Source organism: Meleagris gallopavo, chromosome 12 (genome assembly GCF_000146605.3).
Source record: "Meleagris gallopavo isolate NT-WF06-2002-E0010 breed Aviagen turkey brand Nicholas breeding stock chromosome 12, Turkey_5.1, whole genome shotgun sequence".
NCBI classification, from domain to species: Eukaryota; Metazoa; Chordata; class Aves; order Galliformes; family Phasianidae; genus Meleagris; species Meleagris gallopavo.
The window spans coordinates 494,309-515,070 of NC_015022.2; the positions used below are offsets into that span (position 1 = coordinate 494,309).

At 51.6% G+C, this 20,762-nt stretch overlaps 1 protein-coding gene across 8 annotated transcripts in view; it reads left to right on the forward strand.

Moving 5' to 3' along the window:
* The window catches only part of CSNK1G1 (casein kinase 1 gamma 1), an 85,490-nt gene extending 67,805 nt beyond the window's left edge, over positions 1-17,685 (forward strand). For 3 of the 8 annotated variants that reach the window (XM_010717145.3, XM_010717147.3, XM_019619312.2), the window contains exons 7-13: positions 842-927; positions 3,007-3,091; positions 5,042-5,190; positions 6,657-6,761; positions 10,723-10,833; positions 11,109-11,215; positions 16,170-17,685. In XM_010717145.3, the coding sequence (XP_010715447.1) occupies positions 842-927; positions 3,007-3,091; positions 5,042-5,190; positions 6,657-6,761; positions 10,723-10,833; positions 11,109-11,215; positions 16,170-16,224 (698 nt within the window). In that variant the 3' untranslated portion in view covers positions 16,225-17,685. Of the gene's footprint in view, positions 1-841; positions 928-3,006; positions 3,092-5,041; positions 5,191-6,656; positions 6,762-6,895; positions 7,270-10,722; positions 10,834-11,108; positions 11,216-16,169 lie in introns of those variants that run through there. The other 5 variants (XM_031555189.1, XM_010717148.3, XM_010717143.3 and 2 more) reach the window with 3 other exon arrangements.
* Positions 17,686-20,762: the final 3,077 nt, after the last annotated feature.

The window sequence follows — 20,762 nt, forward strand, 5'->3', positions numbered from 1 at the left end:
TCGAGGCCCCGTGTGCTCCGTGTTCTGTGCGCGGGGGGGGCCGGCGGGGAGCAGGTCGCTGCTGCTGGGAGGCAGAGACGGTTGGTGAGCAGTGCTGGGGGCCCTGCGCTGCTGGGGAGCTCTGGGACCATTCGTCCAGCAAGCAGTGATGCCAACAGGACAACCTCCTGCTGCTCGCGTTGCCTTTGTTCTCCCTTGTATCCTGTGGCTTGTTGGCAGTGTGGGCCACATTTCGGTAGATTATTTTAAAGGATGCCTTTCCCTTGGCTCGAGGCCTCCTTTTGATATTTTTTTACCTCATCTATAATCATAACATCTGCATGGCAACAGCAGCGAGTGTTTCACGAGCAAAAGCAGCGCTAAAAGGAGCTATTTTTAACCCTGTGTGATGCACTGAGCTCCAGAAGCAGCAGGAGATGGCTGGCACTGTGTGCGTGTCAGTTCCCACAGCTGGCTGCGAGTGTCCCCTGCCCGCTCCTGCGGGGCTCAGAGGAAGTAATCCAGCACATCCTTTGCACACAGTGCTCTGCACACTGGCTCCCAGCTCCTATCTGCTAGCTGATCCGTGTGTTTTTGTTCCTTGTAACGAGTTCCAAGTTCTTTTGCACAAGCCCTGAGATTGCACGTTTAAGAAATATGTAGATGTGGCACTGAGGGACATGGTTTAGTGGGCAATATTGGCAGTAGGTAGATGGTTGGACTAAATGGTCTTTTCCAACCGTAATGATTGTATGATTCAAGTGAGCATTCCTGCCACAGCCTTCTGCCTGAAATCCCTTTTCCTACCAGCCAGATCAATTTCTGCAGCTGCAGCAATAATTTGTCATCTCTTCTGTTGCAGAGCAAAGTCGTCGAGATGACTTGGAAGCCCTTGGCCACATGTTTATGTATTTCCTCCGAGGCAGTCTGCCCTGGCAAGGACTGAAGGTAGGTTTGAGTCTTAGGTTTTGCCCCTTGAAACTCACTTTTCTGCCCAGATGTGAATCTGTCAGGATAACATATGGAAAATCAGGGCAGAGCAGTCCTGTATGTCTGTGAAGTTGAATACTAAGGTGTTAGATTTACCTGCAGAGAAGATGCCAGGCCAGAAGTACGTTACCTGTCACTGCAGATTAGTGTTAGCATCACTGACTCGGTGCAGCTCTGCAGGGAAGATGCGAACAAAGGAGCAGCTGGGACAGAGAGGGCAGCAGTGGGGCTGCTGAGCAGTTGGAGCAGCTTAGCTGTAATGTGAACCTGCCCAGAACACAATGGTTGTTTATGAAATTCCGGTTATGGCACACAGTGCCCCAGCTGCATCTAGGATCGTGTTTGTAATAGGAGCAGTCTGATGGTTTTAACTTGCCGAGAGACTTTAGCCTGAAAAGTTTTTCTGGCAGAAGTACGGAGCTTGGCTTCCCTCCAGGGACACCGGACGCTCAGTGCTCAGTTCTGGATTGTAAGTTTATGAAATGTCATGTACAGTGCCGAGGGCTGCGAGCAATTGAGTTACAACAGCCGCAGCTGACATCCATCAGCAGAATGCCATGTGCTGGCTCCAAGGCTGCTTCTGGCTTCATCTTCACTTCTCCACCACCTTCCTGATCATGCAGCTACGTGTTCACCTCTGGAGCTGCACTGAGTGAAGGGAGTGAGGGTGATCAGCTTAAGAGGTTTTTAGTGAAGACAGTGACTCCTTTTAGGCATGTTGGTATGCTGTGAAAAAACAGATGAGCTTTTGGACTCACAGTCTTCAGCAGAGTGCTGCTGTGGCCGATGGCATGATAGAACCTGCTAAGCTGCTTTGTCACCATCTATCCAGAGTTAACCTCAGCTTTGCCTTATCAACACATGTCAGAAGTGTCAGCAGTAACTCAGAAAACACAGAAGGGATTTTCAAGCACAGAAACGATCCTGAAAGGACTCAGAACCTCTCTGGCAGTAGGTGCACTTCCACTGGTAAATCTATGAGTGTGTTATTCTATTACATATTTTATTTCTTTAGTTTGAACTTGCCCGCTTTAAAGTAATCCTATAAACTACTCTAAAATAATTCCAGGTTTAGACAAGACTGCAAAATTTTCCTTGGATCAGTGCTGAACTTAATGAGAATTAGTTGTGTGTTCCTTGAAGTCCTGCATTTCTTTAGCTTCAGAGCACACCCAAACTCTTCAGCCTGAAAACGTGGCATCTTCATTCTTGTAGGTTTCCTCAGCCTCCACTTCTGGTCTCTACTGTCAATGCTAAGGTCTTAAGAGGACATCTTACAATGTTAATTATATTGCTGGCAGGACTAATGGGCATATTTTGAAATGGAGGCAGTGAAACCTGTTTGTAGGGTGCCAACTGGAGCAGAGTGCTCTGCTTCAGGAGCGATTCAGGTGGGAAAACAAACTGAAAAGTATGTCATTTTTCTGGATGACCAGCTGCTTAATCAGTGCTAAGTGACAGACACTTTGGGGGTGAAAGAAGTAGCACGGGATTTGGGAGAAATGTGACTGATATAATCTGGTTGCTTGACTCTGTGGTGGCATTCTGTTATGCACAGTAAAAACATGACATGTCAAAATTGCTGTCACAGTTTAACTGCTTTTGCAGTTGCTTATGAAGCTGTCATGCTTGCAGATGGCTCTCAGCCTAGGACAGCTCTTTGCTGGAGTGTCAGGATACTGATGTGCAATCAAAGTATATGCAGTTTTAATTTCTTGCCCCAGAAAAGCTTCCCTATACCAGGACTGGGCTAGTAAGAAATGAGCCCTGTGAGCACAACCAGCGTGCTTCCTTTCAAGTACTGAAGGCATTCTAAATGCCTCTCTGGAGGGTCTGTGCTGACTGCATGCAAAGCACATAGTGAAGATAACAGCAGGGTAGCATACTGTAATCTAGGATGCAGTTCAGCTGCAAGTAACGTCACCTGCTACCACCCAGAATCAGTATTAAACACCTTGTTTTTCTTCCCACATAGCATGTCATTTCTCACACTGTTGAACTCTTTCCCCACAACTGTTTTGTCTTTGTGCACTACAGGCTGACACCTTAAAAGAGAGGTATCAGAAGATCGGGGATACAAAGAGAAACACTCCGGTTGAAGTTCTCTGTGAGAACTTTCCAGGTAAAGCACTGATGGGGTCACTGGAGTGCAGTTGGAGACACACATTCCTTGTTTAATATGATAGCTCTGAGCAGCTCTGGCGGAGAGTATTTCAGTGATGTACACGTGTTGTGTCGTTCCTCAAGCAGGAAAACAACTGGGGCTGCTGCTAGGAATTGGCAGGGCTGAGAGCTTGTGACTGTGGCTTGGTCCAAGCATAACTCTTCCCACTCTGCAAGCTGGGCAGTGCCCGAGTGCCCCATGTCCCTGCTTTTCTTCCTTCCCACAGAGAACCTTGTTGTTTTCCCTCTCTCAAGTGACTGTGTTGGCTCTACTCAGTTGATTTGTTTTCAATTGAAAAGACTTACAGGTGCTAAAATCTTAGGTGGCCAGCTTAGAAGATGGGACGATGTCACTGAATTCCACCTTCTAACAATGGCTTTAAGGAGAGCTTTATTAAGGGTGTGCTTCTAGCAAAGCTTGGCAGCTTTTCTCCAGTTCAGTAGAAGTCCATCGCAGAGCTGGGAGAGCAGAGCAAGAAGTGAAAGCCCTCCCGGGGTACGGGGTAGCCTCCATGCAGTGGTTTCAGTATTTTGTCTGCGAGGTGAGAAACTGGACAACAGGGAGAGCACCTCACAATCAGCCCCATTCCTGTTGGAGCCATTCTCATAGACTCACAGAATCATTACGGTTGGGAAAAGCCTCTAAGATCATTTAGTCCAACCATCAACCCATCTCACCATGCCCACTAATTCATGTCCATGGCTCTTTACCAGCACAAGGAGCAGCAAGTCTGGAAGGAATTGTTGCTTGTTCAAGTCCTTCTTATTTCCCAGACACGTTTCCATCCAAATCCACCAAGCTCCAAGCAGAAAGGCATCAGGTTGGCTGTTGTCATTTTTGCTCTTTTCCCCATTTCTTCCCTTCCCAGTACTCCTTCCTCAGAGCTCTGTCACACATGCAGGTCTCAGCTGAAGGGAGATGAGACAACTTCTTTCCCACACTTGCCTGAAACCCATTGATCCTCCATCTTTCAAAGATAAAAACAGGAGGAGGAAATGACCTTTCTTCTTCTTTTGCCTCAGTGTGACACACAAGCTGCCAACCATAGGCGTAGCTAGCCATCACCGAGCAGAGCTGCTTTTATTTTTGTCAGTTAAAGGCAAAAGCTGAGCTTCTTCCTGCAGTACCCAGTCTCATTCCTAATGTTGAGCTCTGCTCAGAACAACAGTCCTGTGCTGGTATAGAAATCACTGTGTCTATTTTAAATGCCAATGAGCTGACATATGTGTGAGCATCCTGTAGGCAGGCTCAGAGAACTGTCCTTTGTTGTAGAGTGCATTTTAGTGTTTGTTTTTATACAGGGGTACAGAGTGAAACTTGCTGTGGAACTTGCTGGAGGTAGAGCAGCAGCCCTCTGCAGCAGGTGTGGGACTCCAGCATTGTTAGAGATGCATTTGCATCGATTTGCATTGTGGGCTGCTGCTAAAGCAGTAGTTTTCAAAGGAAAGCCAAGGTTATCAGCAGCAGCCCAGACAATTCTCCCTGCGTGATGCTCAGTGCTGTAATATAGGCCTTGCTTTATAGCAGCTCATTCAGAAGATTCAGAATGAAAGCAAGCTATTATTAGGCTTTGGGCAGGGCTGGAGGGCTCTAGAGAGCTGAGTGAGGTTCATAAGCAGCAGGAGGCTGGGTAGGTCATGGGGGGTGAAGGCCTGCAGGCTGTCCTCAGCTCCCATCGATCTGCCTGGCTGAATGTGGCAGAGCCTGGGCAGCTCTGGAGATCTGCCCCTGGTCCAGCCTGGAGAACTGTCGTGCTTTGTGCCATGGAAGGGCCTTGTTAGAGTTGACTGAAAAGCACCTTTCCAGTGTGTGTGTGTGTATCGCGTGCCATGCGCTGAGAGGCTTGTAAGTGATGGAGTGATGCGTGGGCAGAGCTGACACTGCTTCCCTTCTCCCCTTCTCCAACAGAGGAGATGGCCACATACCTCCGTTACGTCCGGCGGTTAGATTTCTTTGAGAGACCAGACTACGACTACTTACGAACCATCTTCACAGAGCTGTTTGAGAAGAAAGGCTACACCTTTGACTACGCCTATGACTGGGTCGGCAGGCCAATTGTGAGTCCCTCCTGCAGAATGCAGGCCTTGCTGCTTCCCCACCTGGCTCTCGGTTTGTTCCAGTAGTGCCAGTGAGTCAGGATCAAACCGCTCCCTTCTTTTCTGCAGCCAGCAAGTACAGGCTCAATGCAGAGAGAAGTCCTGGTGCTGTGTTAGGGGGTTCTTGTGGTGCCATGAGTTATCCTAAGGGGCAGATGGCCCCTTGCCACCAATTTGGGTTTGCCTTGGTGTGGCACATTCAGTGCTGACTTGCTCCTTTGCAGCCATGAGCAGGACTAGAATTTATTTCCTCTATCCCAGCATATGATTTGAAACCTTTGGTCATCAATATCTGAAGACATCCATCTTACAGCTGGAGCCATACTTGCTTCCTCAGCACCCAGCATAGCAGTTGAGTTGTCAAAGAGAAGTACAGGAGATGTGGGCAGGGCTCTGACAGGTGCTCAGAAAACAATAAAAGGCAAACTGATTGTGATCTCTTGACGATCCCTGGGCTTACCCTGCTCCAGAGGCTGAGCCAGCTCTAAATATGGCAGGGCAACGTGGGAGTATCCAAGCTCCACTTAGCACCAGATGGAACATAACCGTGATCTCAATCCATTACTCCTATTGTCAAAAGCCATTTGTATTCAGGAGGATCTTTGCTAAAAGATATGTCACTGGGAAATCTGATAAAGCATCTAAAGCTCTTCCGTTGGCTGCCCATCTGATCTGTGCCTGTGCTGCAGCCCGTCGCTTGGTGTCGTTCTGCTGACAGCCTTCTTGCTAACAGCCAGTCACTGTGCACCACCAGTGGCAAAGGCAGCTGTAAATTAATTGTCACTGGTGCCGGCTCAAGTGCCTTCAGTGCTGAACCTGGTACCGCTGCCAGTGACTTCCCATCCAACTATATTTAGCATTGCCGGTGTTTTCTGCGCGCAGAGCAGTTCATTTTAGTAAGAAATCATTCCCTTCGTGAATCATGATTTTTCTCTCATTTTTGTTTAATTACAAAAACAATTGATAAAAAGCACCTTGTAAGACAAGCTTGCTATTGCACTGCAACTGCAGTGGTTGCTATGGAGATTTTGATGTTGTGAGCAAGGATTGTGACTTTGGTGAGAATAGAGCAGATGAAGCTTTAATTTTAACACATCCTGTTTCTATGCAAGGGTGGTTTTTAAAAGCAACAAGACAATGAGCTGAGGAAAACAAGCCTGTATGTTTTGCAGTTGCAGTAATCCTATTTGTGCGGTGCGATCTGACACTGGAAGAGATTCAGATGTATCTTTTTAGTTCACTTTTCTACAAGATGTTTGATGCCGGTATCCAGCAAGCAGTCAAATCACAGGCATCCCGTAGCTCTTGCTGTAATTATGCCTGGTTGCTGCCAGTACCTTAGTGCAGCGTTTTGATGTCTTCCTGTGCTGTTTGTGCATGATAGGAGCCGACCTGACTTGTGTCCTAACAAACACCTTGTTTTCCAGCCTACTCCAGTGGGATCTGTTCACGTAGATTCCGGGACGTCTGCAATAACGAGAGACAGCCACGTCCATCGGGACCGACCTTCACAGCAGGCCCTGCGCAATCAGGTGTGTTGGCAGCACTGTCTCGCTTGGCATCCCTCTGAATTCCCCTTGGTCTGGAGAACAGAAACCCTGTGCCAGCACGGGTAGCAGGGGCTGATTCTTGCCTTTGTGGCAAGCACATTTCTTGCTTAATTTAGGAAGACTTCGGTCTTTGGCAAACCTTTCTCAAAGCAACAAATGGCTGGAAGAGCGGTGGAATTCCTCCAGATTGTGAACAAATGGAGTGGAGTAAGATGTGTGTCCCATGGATGTGCACAGCGTCCAGCTCAGGATGCCCTGTCAGTGGCACTGGTGTTGCACAGCAGAAAAGACTGCCAGCACAGGGTCCTTCGGGGAGGCTGGGCGTTGTGGCCCAGATAAACTGCAAGTTTATGAATTTCCCCATTTTTTCTTTCTAGTGGTAATATTGGTGTTGAGAGTCTGGATTTTCTGTATTAGCAGAGGTGTCAGAAGTTGAGCAGATCTCCAGCTGCTGGCCCCTAGCTGGAGCTGTTGGTGCTCTTACTTCCCAGTGAGTGGTTCTGGGCTCGCTCTGCTCCTTTAACTGCTGCGTGCTGTTCTGGCTGTGTCTGCGATTCCTGCACCCACATAGCTCATGCGAGCTGGGCTTTGTGGGCACAGAATTGAGTGTGAGATGCAGTAACCTGTCTGGGCTCAACTCTTCTTGTTCCATGCAGCTGTGCTTGGAATGATAGAACACCCAATACAGACTACATCTAAAGCCTTCAGATACAATCAGGATGAATATTCCTCATTAGAAGTGTTGCTTGTAGGAGGCTGCACTGTTTGAAGCATGTGTGCAGTACTGTATTTATGCATGCTTATTAGTGTGGACTGGGTTGACAGTGGTAGTAAAATAATGTGCTTTATTATATTGCCTGATTAATGCATTAACTCCGTTTTGGGTAGCAGTTTGTAGTTGTCTGCTCTGACAGCAGATCTTCATGCTGCGTACAATCAAGGCATCTTGTTCTCTTTGATGGACAATGATGCCTGGCTTCATTTTCAAGCATATTAGTTCACAAATTTTAGTACATAGCACAAAGACAGCTGTCATTCCCAAAATATTATTTGGACCACGTTCAGTCTTTTTAAGCCTTTCAGTCTTAATCATAGAATCACTCTAAGATCATCCAGTCCAATCATCCACCAGCCACCAATATATCCCACTAAACCATATCCTGCTGTACAACATCTAATGTTTTTTAACACCTCCAGGGACAGTGACACCACCTAGGCAGCCCATTCCAGTGCCTGACCACTCTCTCGATTTCCTAACATGCAACCTCAATCCCCCTGGCGCAATTGCAGGGCACCTTTTGTCTTCTTTTTCTCCTAAACATTATTGAGGATGTTCAATTATTGAATAGAATCAATCACAGAATGGCTTGGATTGGTAGGGACCTCAAGGATCATGTAGTTTCAACCCCCCTGCTGCAAGCAGGACTGCCAGTCGCTAGATCGAGTAGTAGATCAGATTGCCCAGGGCTCCATTCACCCTGGCCTTAAATTCCTCAAGATGGAGCATGCACAGCCTGGTCCCACCCCCAGCCTTAACCCACCGGCCCTCCACCTGCTCCTGGCTGTTCCTCAGAGGCAGCTCCTTGCAGTCCATCCACTTCTTAACACAGAGGCCATCACCTCCACCCCCTCTACCTTGCCTGCCCTTTCTGTAAAGCTCATAGCCCTCCATCATGGTATTCCAGTTATGTGAATCATCCCACCATGTTTCTGTGATGGCAATAAGATCAAAGTTTTCCAAGTGCACCACACTCTCCATCTCCTCCCTCTTATTCCCCATGCTGCGTGCGTTGGTATAGAGGCACTCCAGTTGAGCTTTCAGACACGCTGCCTTCCCAGAGGAGCCTTCCCACAAACCTCCGGGACAGATCTGAGCTGACAGCATTCCCTGGCTCTTCTCTGTTCCTCAGCACTACACCCCCCTGCCCCAGCAGTTCCAGTTTAAAGCTCTCGCAGTGAGCCCAGCCAGCTTGCTGCTCTTCCCAGTCAGTTGTGCCCATCCCGTGGTTTACTGAAGGTGTGTCGTAGATCATAGAAGCCAAAGACCTGAGTGTGACACCACCCATGCAGCCTGTCATCCAGCTGGTTCGTTCTCCTCTTCCTGCCCAGACCTCAGTCTTCAACGAGGAGGACTGAGGAGAGCACCACCTGCATTCCCAATCCCTTCAGCATCTTCCCAAGGCACATAAAGACTTTTTTGACATTTTTTTCCTACCCTGGTCGCAGCCTTATGCCACCCAGGTTGAAGGACCAGGTGGGGATAGTAGTCCTCCAGCTTTATCCTACCCAACATCTTCCTCCTGATGTCCCAAATGCAGGCACCCAGCAGATAGCAGACCTCTCTCGAGAGCTTATCCAGGCGGCGAATGGGCGCCTCAGTGCCTCTCAGCACAGAGCTGCTATGGAAGTTATAGATACCTTCTCTCTCCCACACCAGAGACTTTTTATCAGATACTTGGGTGTAGAACCATAAGACGGAAATCTGGCTCTTGTGTCTTCTCACGCCTTTCCTGCAGAGTGCCTCCAGGCTCCCAGGCCATGCTCTCTGTATTGATAGACATACAGCTTCATCACCTGATCTGGCCAAGGAAACTAGCAGTACAGTGTTTTGTAGAAAGCAGCACTCAAGATATGTACTTCACCAACTTCTAAAACTCCGTTTAAATTCTCCAGTCGTTCTTAATCTTGTGACCTGCATCAACCAAAGAAGAATTTCAAGGGAAGTGCTTCTCCAGTAACTCCTTTGAATGTTACCAAGTACAAAAGGATAAGCAGTGGCTCGGGCTGACGGAACAAACATTTAACAAGATTTACAGGCCTGCATGAAGGCATCTCTAGGGAAACGCTCCCTGTGAAGTGGGTTTGTTGACTGCTCAGGAGGAGCTGCACTGTGGGTCACTCAGGGACGGACCCAGACGTCACTCACAGAGGAAATGATTGATAGTGCTTGTTTTATGGCATGCAAGCAGAGTGCTTTTCTGTTCTGCTTCCTTTTGCAAACGCTCTCGTTCCAGTTTGGTGACCGGTTAGCGTTGTACAAGTGCACAGGAAGGTTTCTGGAGTCATCCTATGTGGAATTGCTGGCAGCCCCTCCCTCTTTTCCTGGCCACACAGCAGCACAGTGGCTCCTCTCTGGGTCTGACCAGGGCTCAGGCTCATTCGTGTGGCTGCAGGGAATGACTGCATCCAGCAACACAGCCACGCCCTTAGTAACGTCATGCTGGACTCCATTCTGTGCCATTGGCGTGAGATCTGACACACATCTGCCTCCCTGTCCTGTGCTTTCCAGCCTTGGCAATAAGTTCCTTCAGCTGATTGTTGGGTTTGGCTGCACAGAGGTGCTCATTGCCCTCAGATGAACGCTGGGCATGTTGCCATCAGCTGGATGACCTGTAAGCAGCGTCGTGTGCAAGTGCAAAGTGGTTCTTCTAATAAAACAAATCAAATTCTAATAATTTCCTTGTATACAGTTTGCACCTACTGGAGATGAAGAAGTTGGCAGAAGTTTCTTGTTTACTGCACTTTTGAGTAAAAAAATGAGTATTTTAGGAAGGTCAGTCTTGGGTATCCAAACTTGCTGCTGTGTCCAGGGCTCTTATGTGGGACCTAGCAGACAGGGTGAAACACGCTGCCAGCGTGGTTGTTGCTGTGCACATGCAGGCAAAGCTGTGCATAGAAATAACTTCTTGGATAGATGTGAGCTTTCTTGTTGTTTATCACCAGAGAAGGAATGCACTCCTGCAGTGGGTAAAGCTGAAGGAATGTATGGTTAATACTTGGTAACTTTAAGCTGTAGCCTAGCTGTCTAAATGCCTTGCTGTTTTGCAAGAAAAACCTAAAGAGAAACAAAATGGACTAACTCACTAACAGCCACCCTCTCATTTCTTCACCTCATTCACCTTTTGCCCTCTCTTCTCCTTCTCTCCTGCTTTTGGACTTCAAGCAGGTGTCATCCGATCGCCGAGGAGAGTGGGAGATCCAGCCCAGCCGGCAGACCAATACCTCGTACCTGACATCTCACCTGGCTGCAGATCGGCACGGAGGATCAGTGCAGGTACCTGCTCCTCCATGTCAGAATCTGCGTGTCACTGAATTGCAGTTATACCTGCCACTGTGAGGCCAAATGCCTGGGAAAAGCCGGGTGGCTGCTGTAAACGGGGAATGTGATGTAAAGGCTTCCCAGGAACCAACAGGAGACAGGAACAGGCAGAAATTATTTCACAGTCTTCCCATTCCTCCAGTATGCCTTGTTAAGATGGGTGGAGATGCATCACGTGGAACCGTGCTGTGGGGGGAGCTTTGTTAATGGGGAATGTGTCTGTTTTTCAGGTGGTTAGCTCAACCAACGGGGAGCTGAACGTGGACGACCCGACGGGGGCACACTCCAACGCACCTATAACAGCACAGGCAGAGGTGGAAGTGGTGGAGGAAGCTAAGTACGTTGGCTTTACAAACAGGCTTTCCACTGGTGTGGTCATTAATCTTCCTCCTGTGAAACGAGTAGGGGTATCTACCCATGGGGAAGTACTCGATGCTCGTGTCCCATGCCCTTTTCCTGCATATTGCTGCTTTTGTGCATGGTGCCTTCAGTGCTGCTGCTGCTTTTTAAACTTGTTGTGGCTGGAGAACGTAACTCTTACTCAGAGCATGTGTTGCAAAATAGATGGTAGCACAAGTACCAAAGTAACATGAATAGATTGCAGGAACCTCCGAAAGGAGAACACTCTGTACGCTCATGCTGAGTGTAGGAGTAGCTTGAGCACAACTCAGTGAAGAAGTTGTTGGTCTGAGTTAACACTTCATCTGTGGCTGCAATAAGTAATGCCAGGTATCCAGAGTGGTATGACAGTAATCCTTTCAGGGACTTGGGGTTTTCTTTGTGAATTCTCCCAGTCCAGTTCTGGGAGGCTGAGAGAGAAACCAGTAACAGCCCTTCTGCTCATGGGGAGCCTTGTGCTCGCTTTGAGCAGACCTCTCCTCTGTAGCTTGTGGCAAAGAGTGAGAAGCGACATGCATAGTTGCTGCTTTGACCATTTTGGCCTCCATTGCACACAAGCTGCATCTGGCACCATCATGTCACCTTTTGCATGATCCTCAGCACGGGACCTTCTTGCTGCCCCTGAACTAGAGCAGGACCCCAGCAGGTAATCCCAACTTCTCCAAACAAGGGGAAGTGGGCCTGGAGCTGCCCCCAGACTGGTCAGTGCTGTGACATTGCCCTAGTGCCTGGCTGTGGGCAGACTTGGTAATGCTGGTGTGGCTTGGCTCAGCCCTCTCCTAGGAATGATCTGTGGAAGGGTAAGAAGGAATACAGGGAGGTGTGAGAAAGGATGGAAATGGCCCTGAAGTATCCATCAGGCTGGAGACTTCTGTTCCACCTTGTCACTGTTGTGCTGAAAGTCCTTTGCTGTCTGTCCTTCAGAAAGCACTTCTGTGATCTTCCTTGGTGGGAGCTGGGCATGATCCTGGCAGCTATATAACCAAGCAGTGGATGTGCTTTCTCCTCCCAGCCAAGGAGTGAGCCATGGTTTTGGCACAGGCTTTTCCTAGAGCATGGTGGGGAGGGCAGGTCTTGAGGTGCTGCTCGGAGAGTCGGCAATATTCCTCTTAAATTTGGGTGGTGGGGCCTGCAGAGGCCACAGGTTCAGTGTCACAGGCTGTGTCGTGGTCAGGACTGAAGTGGGGTTCCCAGGCACATGCTTTGGGGCAGATGACCACCCAGAGCTCTTGTACAGGGGAATATCAAGATAGGTGAAAAGAAGCATGTGTGAGCTGTGCTGTCCAAGCTGTGCCTGGTCGTTTGTTCTGTCCCTCTCAGACTCTGTGTGGTTCAGAATTTGTTTTGGAGGGTTTCAGCGGTCGCTGTGAAGCAGAGCACAGGCTGCTCTGCATCAACAGGTCTGGGGGCTCTTGCTGTAGTTCCCCAGTTCCTTGCTTCATTCCTCTTGCCTCAAGGAGAGCTGTCTTCATCTTTCCTTGCATCTGTGATCATAAATTCCCTCAGTTATGAGGAAAGCAAAGGATTCTTAGACTCAAAAGATTGATTTGCTGTGTCCAGAAAGGGTTAGAACCAGCTGAATTTGGGTCTCTGTGTTTTGAGATGAGATGCAGCACTGGAAAGGTCTTTCCCTGGAGCTCCTGGCCAGCAGAGGAGCTGTGCACATGCTTCTGCTTTGGGGTTTCCTGAGGACACGCTGAACAGCAGTTCACAGACAGAGATCCATGAGCTGGTTCTTCTGCTGTTGGAGCTGCAGGGTATAGAGCAGTCTCACGTGTGGTGGTTTGGAGCTCCTGTGTGATCCTAGGCCCCAGAGAGGGCCTTCCAGGGCCTGTGACCATGGGGAGAAGGTGCAGTGTTTGTCTGAGGTCTCACAACACGTGGTGATTCTCAGCGGCACTGTGGTGAGGGCAGAGGTGGTATGAGGGCCGGGGAGGGTGGGGGCAGGCATGGTGTGTGTCTGCCAGTCTGCACTGCATGTTTGCATGGCTGCAGTGACATGCTTTCATCCCACCTCTGTGAACTAATTGCTCTTTCTTCCTTTCTGTGTTTTTTCTCTACACTCTCTGTAGCTGCCTGAAAATGCTCAACTTGTGGTGAGTCCCTCTCTCCAGTCCACATGCAAGGGGGAGCGGACCAGACTAGACTGGGCTTGGCAAAATCCAACCAGCCAAACCATAAACAGGCACAAGCTCAATGCCAACCCAGGGCTGTTTTGGTTTAGGACCCTGCTGAGCGCTTCTTGGGGAGGGTGCGGGCCGTGTCTGAGGGCCGCGTGAGGCCCAGCAATCAGACCAATGGCTGAACCGATCTGTGCAAAAGACAAATTCTAATCCTTTTCTATTCGGCTTACCATCTCCCCCAAACTGTAATGTCCGTGAGCAGATGATGTCTAATGGAGCTGGGCAGACTCGGGAGCAGGCTTGCCTAATATCTTGCAGGACTTCCTCGCACAGATATGAAGGGTGTGGAGGGCAGGGAGCAGTCGCTTCCTGGGAGAGTTCCTACAGAGAAGCACAACCAGGGCCCACATTGATAGTGGGGGTATAAAGCAGTGGCATTCGTTAGTGACATTAGTGACAGGCACTAATGACAGAGCCGCAGCCTGCAGGAGATGGCTGCTTTCCCAGCAGCAGGCTGAGGACTGGGGGAGCACTGCAGCTGAGCTGGCTCTCTGGGAGAGCCCATCCAACCCTCTGGTTTGGGATCAGCATCGCTCCGGGCCCAGCTCCGGTGTACGTACCGTTCATCAGGCTCTCGAACCTGCAGTCCTGGCCCTGAGGAGGCTGTGATGCGTTCCCTCCCCCCATCCCCTCTGTGGCCAGGGCTGTGATGTGGCCGGTGCTGCAGAGGGCTGAGCTGAGCCTCCAGCATCTCCTTGAGGCCCAGGCAGCGCCCTGGGGTTGGTGGGAACCTTGCAGAACGAGGTGATGCCGCTGTGGGTCAGGAATATCCTTGCTTGATGAGAGACTGACCCGCCTCTGCCCTGCTCTCCATAGGCATTGCCTCCGATACCTCTGGCATCTCTGGCTTCTCTGTATGTTGTAGTCTGGGGCTGTTCTCTTGGGCATTGTCTGCATGCACAGAGATCACATTCTGTAGTTGTCAGCCTGCCTTATCCTTTCGTTTTGGTGTTCTGCCTCTGCCTGTCTGACCTGCCAGGACTTCCTTTCCTGAACCCTTCCCTGGACCTCTAAGTAACACCCTAAAAAGACGCGAGTCTCAAGGGACCACAGCCAGAAGTCAGCCAGCTCCCTCTGTACAGTGCCCAAGGAAACGAGCGCTTCTCAGCCCTCTTCTCTCCTTACCATCTGCATGTGAAATCGTAACTCATGCATTGTCATCATCTCTCCCCATAACCATCCCCTCCCTTACTTACCATCACCCATGTCATGAAGGAAGGTGGCTGCCGTGGGAGAGAAATACTGCTGTAGGTTAAACCCAGAGAGGGCGGCAGGAGGACTGGGGCAATAAAATTCACCACCAGTCCTGGAGCAGGGGTTGAGAGTGCCAGCATGCAGGATCCTGTGCTGGGTGCAGGAAGCTTCAGAGCATGCTGTGAGTGTCCTGGGGATGGAGTGCTCCCAGCTGACAGGTTGCTCCAGGCCTGTGTTCCTGGAAGGACAAGCGTGTCATGGTTTTTCTCGGCTCACCTCCAAGCTGGGCCTGTTAGAAGCACCTGAGAGGAACCCAGAGCCAGATCGTGACGTTACACTTCCCCTGGCAATATGTCCCTGCAGGAGTGTGTGATGGGCACAGCCCTCCCGCCGCTGTGGCTTTGAGCTCCGTGTGTCACAGGGCTGCAGTCTCCCAGCAGACAGTGCTGGCTTATGCCGTGGTGTTGGCCACCATGGCTTCTGCGCCCCGAGGTAAGGGATAGGCTCCTCCTGGGGTGAAGGAGAGTGTGAATCTGTTCCCCCAGAGGAGCACAGTGCTGACATCTCGGAGCTGCGGTGGACCCCACTGAAAGCAATGTGGAAGTGTTGTCACAGTGTTTTCGAAGGATTTGGGTCTAGCCGTTGGTTAAAGAAGCTTGTAGGAAAAAATGGTGTTTGCATACTTACGCTGCTTAGCTTCACGCCTGTTCTGCAGCCTGGAGAGGTGGGCTTTCCACGTCTCTCCAGAGATGGCTGTAATGGCAGAAAGATCCGTAGCTCAGGAGCAGAACTTGCACAGAAGTAACACGTTTCCTCTGTGCAGAGGGTTCCTGGTGACAGGCTGAGGGTGGGAAGGCAGACGCACCTCAAATGCCCAGTCCCTCTGTAGGAAGGCAGCAGGGCTAGGAAGCCTGGATTCGGTGCGATGCCATCAGTGAAACCACCTCTGCTGGAGGTTCAGCTGTGCTGAGCGTTCTTCCCTCCACCTCAGTCTCCACTCTCCATCCTTTTGCTTCTTCTAATCCCTGGGCGCTGAGCATCTCCCTCGCCTTAGCAGAGGGGAGAAGCAGGTGGAAGCTCTGGTTGTCGTGAAAGGTTCAGTAAAGGAACCTGGTCCCTGATCCGAGATCTGTTTGGCACCTGTCTTTTTAGTGAGCGGTGTTTGAACCCGTGTGTCTTGTAGCTGGGGAGCACAGCCAGGGCTGTCCCTGTGCCGTCCGGACTTCCCCCAAGGTCTGGCCATCTGGCTCCTTGTCCCATTGCTCCCACGCGGCTCCTGGTGTTCCTGTGCTGGTTGAGCCTCTAGAAGAGGGAAGGGCTGTGCCCTGCCGTCCCGCTGGCAGGCGTCAACCCCCGGCCCATCGGCCTGGGCACGTCGGCCATCCACGCGCCAGCCGCTGCCGACCTTGTGGGCAGGTCCCCGGGCTGGGGCCGGGCACACGGAGCAGCCTGTGCATGCGGGGGGACTGCAGTGGGGCTGCGCGGGGCTGACTGGCCTTGTTCTTTGTGCTCCAGGTGCTGCTGCTTCTTTAAGAGGAAACGGAAGAAGACGGCTCAGCGTCACAAGTGACCGGTGCCTCCTGGGCCTTGCAGGAACACCACGTGCACCTGCGGCTCCTGCCCTGGCTAACTGGAAGGGGCTTATCTTTAGGGGGAGGAGGAGGCATAGGAGGAAGAGAAAAAAAAAAACAAACAAGTGACATTTTAAACCAAAAAGAGAAGAAAACGTTCCAAAACAAACCACTCTCGGGTGGATCTGCTGAATGGTCTCCCTCGTTCACTCCAAGCCTGATGCTCCTTTTGGGACCAGGACTGTGGCTGGCTCAGGTCTTGGTCGCCCCGGGAGGGGGGCTGGCTGGCTGACCCTCCTTCCCGTTGTTTACGGCGAAGGCATCGTTCATGCAAACCTGAGGACTGTGCTTAGTTCCTGCTCACTTTACCCCCCTCCCTCCCCTGCGCTCTCTGCTCCTCCGCCCTCCTCCCTCCTTAATTAAGAAAAGAAACACCGTTGGTCAATTGGCTCTCGAGAGGGCAGGAGGATGCGGTCGGGGTGCAAGAGTTGCGTGGGAGAAGGGCCTGACTGCTGCAGCAGTACAACACAGGTTCCCTTTTAGGCTCCTTGGGAACAGTTACACTGTAACTGTGCAAGCTGTGAGAAATTTGCAATCTACTGTTCCAGTTAGGTTTCCTGGCTCCCCTTGACAGCTCCCTCCTCTGACGGTAACAGAGCAATGTGGATTGTTTTAAAGAAACTGACGTCGTTGCACTTTTTATTATTTTTAGCATTACAGATGCACATTGTATCTGTGGATTTCTGCGTGGACCAGTGGTGCAAGCGCAGACAGACATTCAGCTGGGAATGCGTTGGGGTGCAGAGAGTGCCCTCGAGTGGGGATGTTGATGACATCCACACAACCCTTGTGCCAGTTTGGGGTTCCCGGAGCCCGCCTTGGGCCGTGCGCTGAGGAAAGCATACTTGAATTTTCAATCACCCTTTCCATCTGCCAGTAAAGGTCCCCACCATGGTTTCCTACACCGTGCCTGACCCAAGCAGCCCACAGACATGCGGCGGTCGCCTGTTGGCAGCAGAGAGAGGCAGATGAGGGTTAGCATAACTGGGAGCTGGTGCTTCCCAGACCGCAGGCATCTCTCAGTGCAGGGCCAGGCAAGCACGCAGCCCTCCCCAGCCTTCCGGTAGGGTGGTTGTGAACACGCATCTTCCGTGGGGAAGTGTGAGGAGCAAAGCTTCCCAGGCAAAGTGGCAATCCTTCACTGCCTTAATACTGATTTCATCTCCAGATGGTTGGATGGGTTTGACTGGAATAGCCTTGACGTCCTCCCTGCGAGCTCCCACCCCACAGGGAAGCCACAGCTCGAGTGCAGGCCAAACACACAGCTAGCAGCTAGCGGGGCACCTGCAACATGATGGCTTGCGTCCTGCTGCCACGCTTCCCAACCCGGAGGAGGCTGAGGCTGCTCCTGGATGTGGCAGGGCTGTGGAAGAGCTCAGGCAGTTTTGGGGGAGTTTGTGAATAAATAGATGCTCGTGCTTTGTGTTTCCATGTGTGCCATCTGACTGCACTGCGACTGTTCGCTTGAGGGATTTCACTAGCTGTAAACATGGGCCTGTGCTCCCTGGGGAGTATGGAGGGAGGAGAGAGAGACGAGACCTCACAGCCTGATGTAAGTGATGAGCTATGGGCTGGGGCTTGTGGCGTGGCACCCCGGGAGCTGCAGCTCCCTTCCTCGGCAGACGGGGCTGGGCATTGCTCCTTGTGCTTCCTCGAAGCAGGTGTGAGGTCAGCACAGGAAGGCATTGCTTCTGTGCCAGGATCCCTCCGGGCCATCCTTAGCCATCTTTGCCTCTTGATGCCTTACCTGCTGGAGCGTGGCTCTGAGCGTGGCCGCAACTCCTGTCCCCAGCGGCCCCTCACGCTGCAGCCTGGCTCACTCTTTGCTTGCACGTCCTCTGGGAGCTGCACACACCCTCATTCTCGCTCAGCAAAGTGCTTTTCTCGCGGCACGCCGCAGGTTGGGGCAGGAATGGACCTTCCATCACCTGCACGCAAGAGCCAGAATAGGCACTTTGTCTCTCTTCCCTTTTTGCTGGAGGGAGGACAGGGATCAGCCATGTCCCACCCTCCCCGTTCTGACCTCTGCTGCCTCTCTGTAGTTCCGTGTCTCTGGCACAGGCATTCCCCTCTCTGCTGTAGGAAACCATGGTCTGGCATCTTGCAGGGGGAAAGGGCCACAGGCGCTCCCCAGGAGCAGCTGTGCACGCTGCAGATGGAGCCGGGCCTCGAGACACTTCTGTTGCTGCCCTCCCAAGCCCCACTAAGTGCCTGTCACCAGAACTCGATTCCTTCTGCATCTCCTGCCGTGTTTGGTCATTCCTTGCTGCGTCCGCCCCAGGAGCAGTTTGTAGTTGCAGCATATGTAAGTGTTTGCAGGGTGAGGGAGGGCTGGGGGAGAAGGGGCCATCTCAACAGTTTCTGTTCTTAAATGTTTTTGGTTTTTTTCTGTTGTTACTTTTTTGTTTTTTGTTTTGTTTTTTTTTTTTAAAGTGAATGTATTTGATTGTTTAGAAACTTTCCTGACCTTGTTTTTAAATGGGTTGGTTGGAAAGCTGTTTCACCACAACCCGCTCTGCTTATCTCTGGAGATACGATGTTCTTTTAACCCTATGATGATGTATTTGTAGGGGAGGACAGTCCCCCCACGGCATGCTGGTAATGCTCACTTGTACCAAGCCCTCTTGCACTATAATCGTATGTTGGACTCTTTGACGGGGCAAAGGTGGTGGTTTGTTGTTGTTTTTTTTTAAAGAAAAGGACAAAAAGCAGGTTAACAGCAAGTCCTGTGCATGAGGATCCGCCATCCCAGGGATGGGAGGTAAAGAGAGCCGAGCCGGGCCAAGCCAGGCAGCAGGCAGTGCAGCCAGCAGGGAGAGCTGGGCTCTGCTGGGAGAGCCTGGCGCGGGGCGGGGTGCCGGGCAGTGCCCTGCCAACAGTGCGATGCAGTCTTCTGAGGCGTCAAGTGAGACTTTTTTTTTTTTTTTCAATAAAACATTGCACTGCTGCATTGTTCTCCATGAATAGATGGATTTATTTCCCCCTCCCCAAAAACTCTGCTTGCTTAGAGGATATTTCCTTTCCCTCTGCTTCTCTTGGGCTCTCTTGATAATCCTCCCTTCTCACTGGACTTTCCCATTGCTTTGTTCTTCAAAGCCACGGACAGCTCAGCCCCACAGGAGTGGTGGCACCCGTTTCTTTTCTCGCTGTGCCCCTACATTCCCACCTTAGCCAGGGGTCCATCTTGAGACTGGCACTCTTCAACATCATCAGTGACACTGATGATGCACCCTCATCAGTTTGCTGCCGGCACTGAGCTGAGTGCTGCGGTGGATACGACAGAAGGAAGGGATGCCATCCAGAGGGACCTGGGCGGGCTCACAGAGTGGGACCACGTGAACCCAGTGAGGTTCAACAAGGCCAAGCGAGGGTGCTGCACTTGGGTCGGGGCAATCCCAGCTATGAGCACAGATGTGAGAAGATCTCATGAGAGCAGCACTGCGGAGAAGGACTTGGTGGCTGCGGTGGCTGAAAAGCCACGCACGAGGCAGCAGTGTCCATCTGGGGCCCGGAAAGCCAACGGCATCCTGGGCTGCACCAACAGAGGGGTGGCAGCGGGCAGGGAGGGGACTGTCCCCTCTGCTCTGCCCTCGTGAGGCCCCAGCTGCAGCGCTGCGTCCAGGCCTGGGGCCCCCAGCACAGGAAGGGTGCGGAGCTGCTGGAGCGGGGCAGAGGAGGGCACGGAGATGCTGCGAGGGCTGCAGCACCTCTGCTATGGAGACGGGCTGAGGAGCTGGGGGTGTTCAGCCTGGGGAAGAGAAGGCTGCGGGGAGACCTCACTGCGGCCTTCCAGGACAGGAGGGGAGCTCACAAACAGGAGGGAGAGCGGCTCTGTACGCGGGCAGATAGCAGTAGGCGGGACGAGGGGGAACGGCTTTAAACTGAGAGGACACTGAGGTGAGGTGTGAGGAGAACGCTGTGAGCACAGAGGCGGTGAGGCGCTGGCAGAGGCAGCAGAGCTGCGGGTGTCCCATCCCTGGAGGTGACCAGGACACGGGCGGGCCCTGGGCAGCCCGCGGCAGGGCTGGAGCTCCACGATCCTTACGGTCCCTCCCGAGCCGAGCAATCCTACGATTCTACATGGCGCTTGCCTCATTTTTTCCCACAGAGCACTTGATCCTTGTTAGACTTCTTCTACGAAGAAATCTTAAGACCAACCTGCCCGAGAAGCACAACCAAATGTTAAAACCAACCTCTTTTAGGATGGGGCTTTGGCGGTCCCGCCACCGCTGCCGACGAAGAAACCTGAGGAGAGAGAAGCGCGGCGTTAGCAGAGCGGCACGGCTCCCGGCAATTCCCGCCGCTCTCACCGAGAGGTTCGGCTACTCGGCGAAGACAATCTTTTTTTGAAGGGGATAATAAAGCGAACATAGAGGCAAAGCGAACAGAAATAAAACGAACAGAGGCAAAACGAAGGCGCACCCAACGCAGCACACCCTCCTCCCCTCCCTCAGCTCACCGGCCCGGCCTGCGGCTC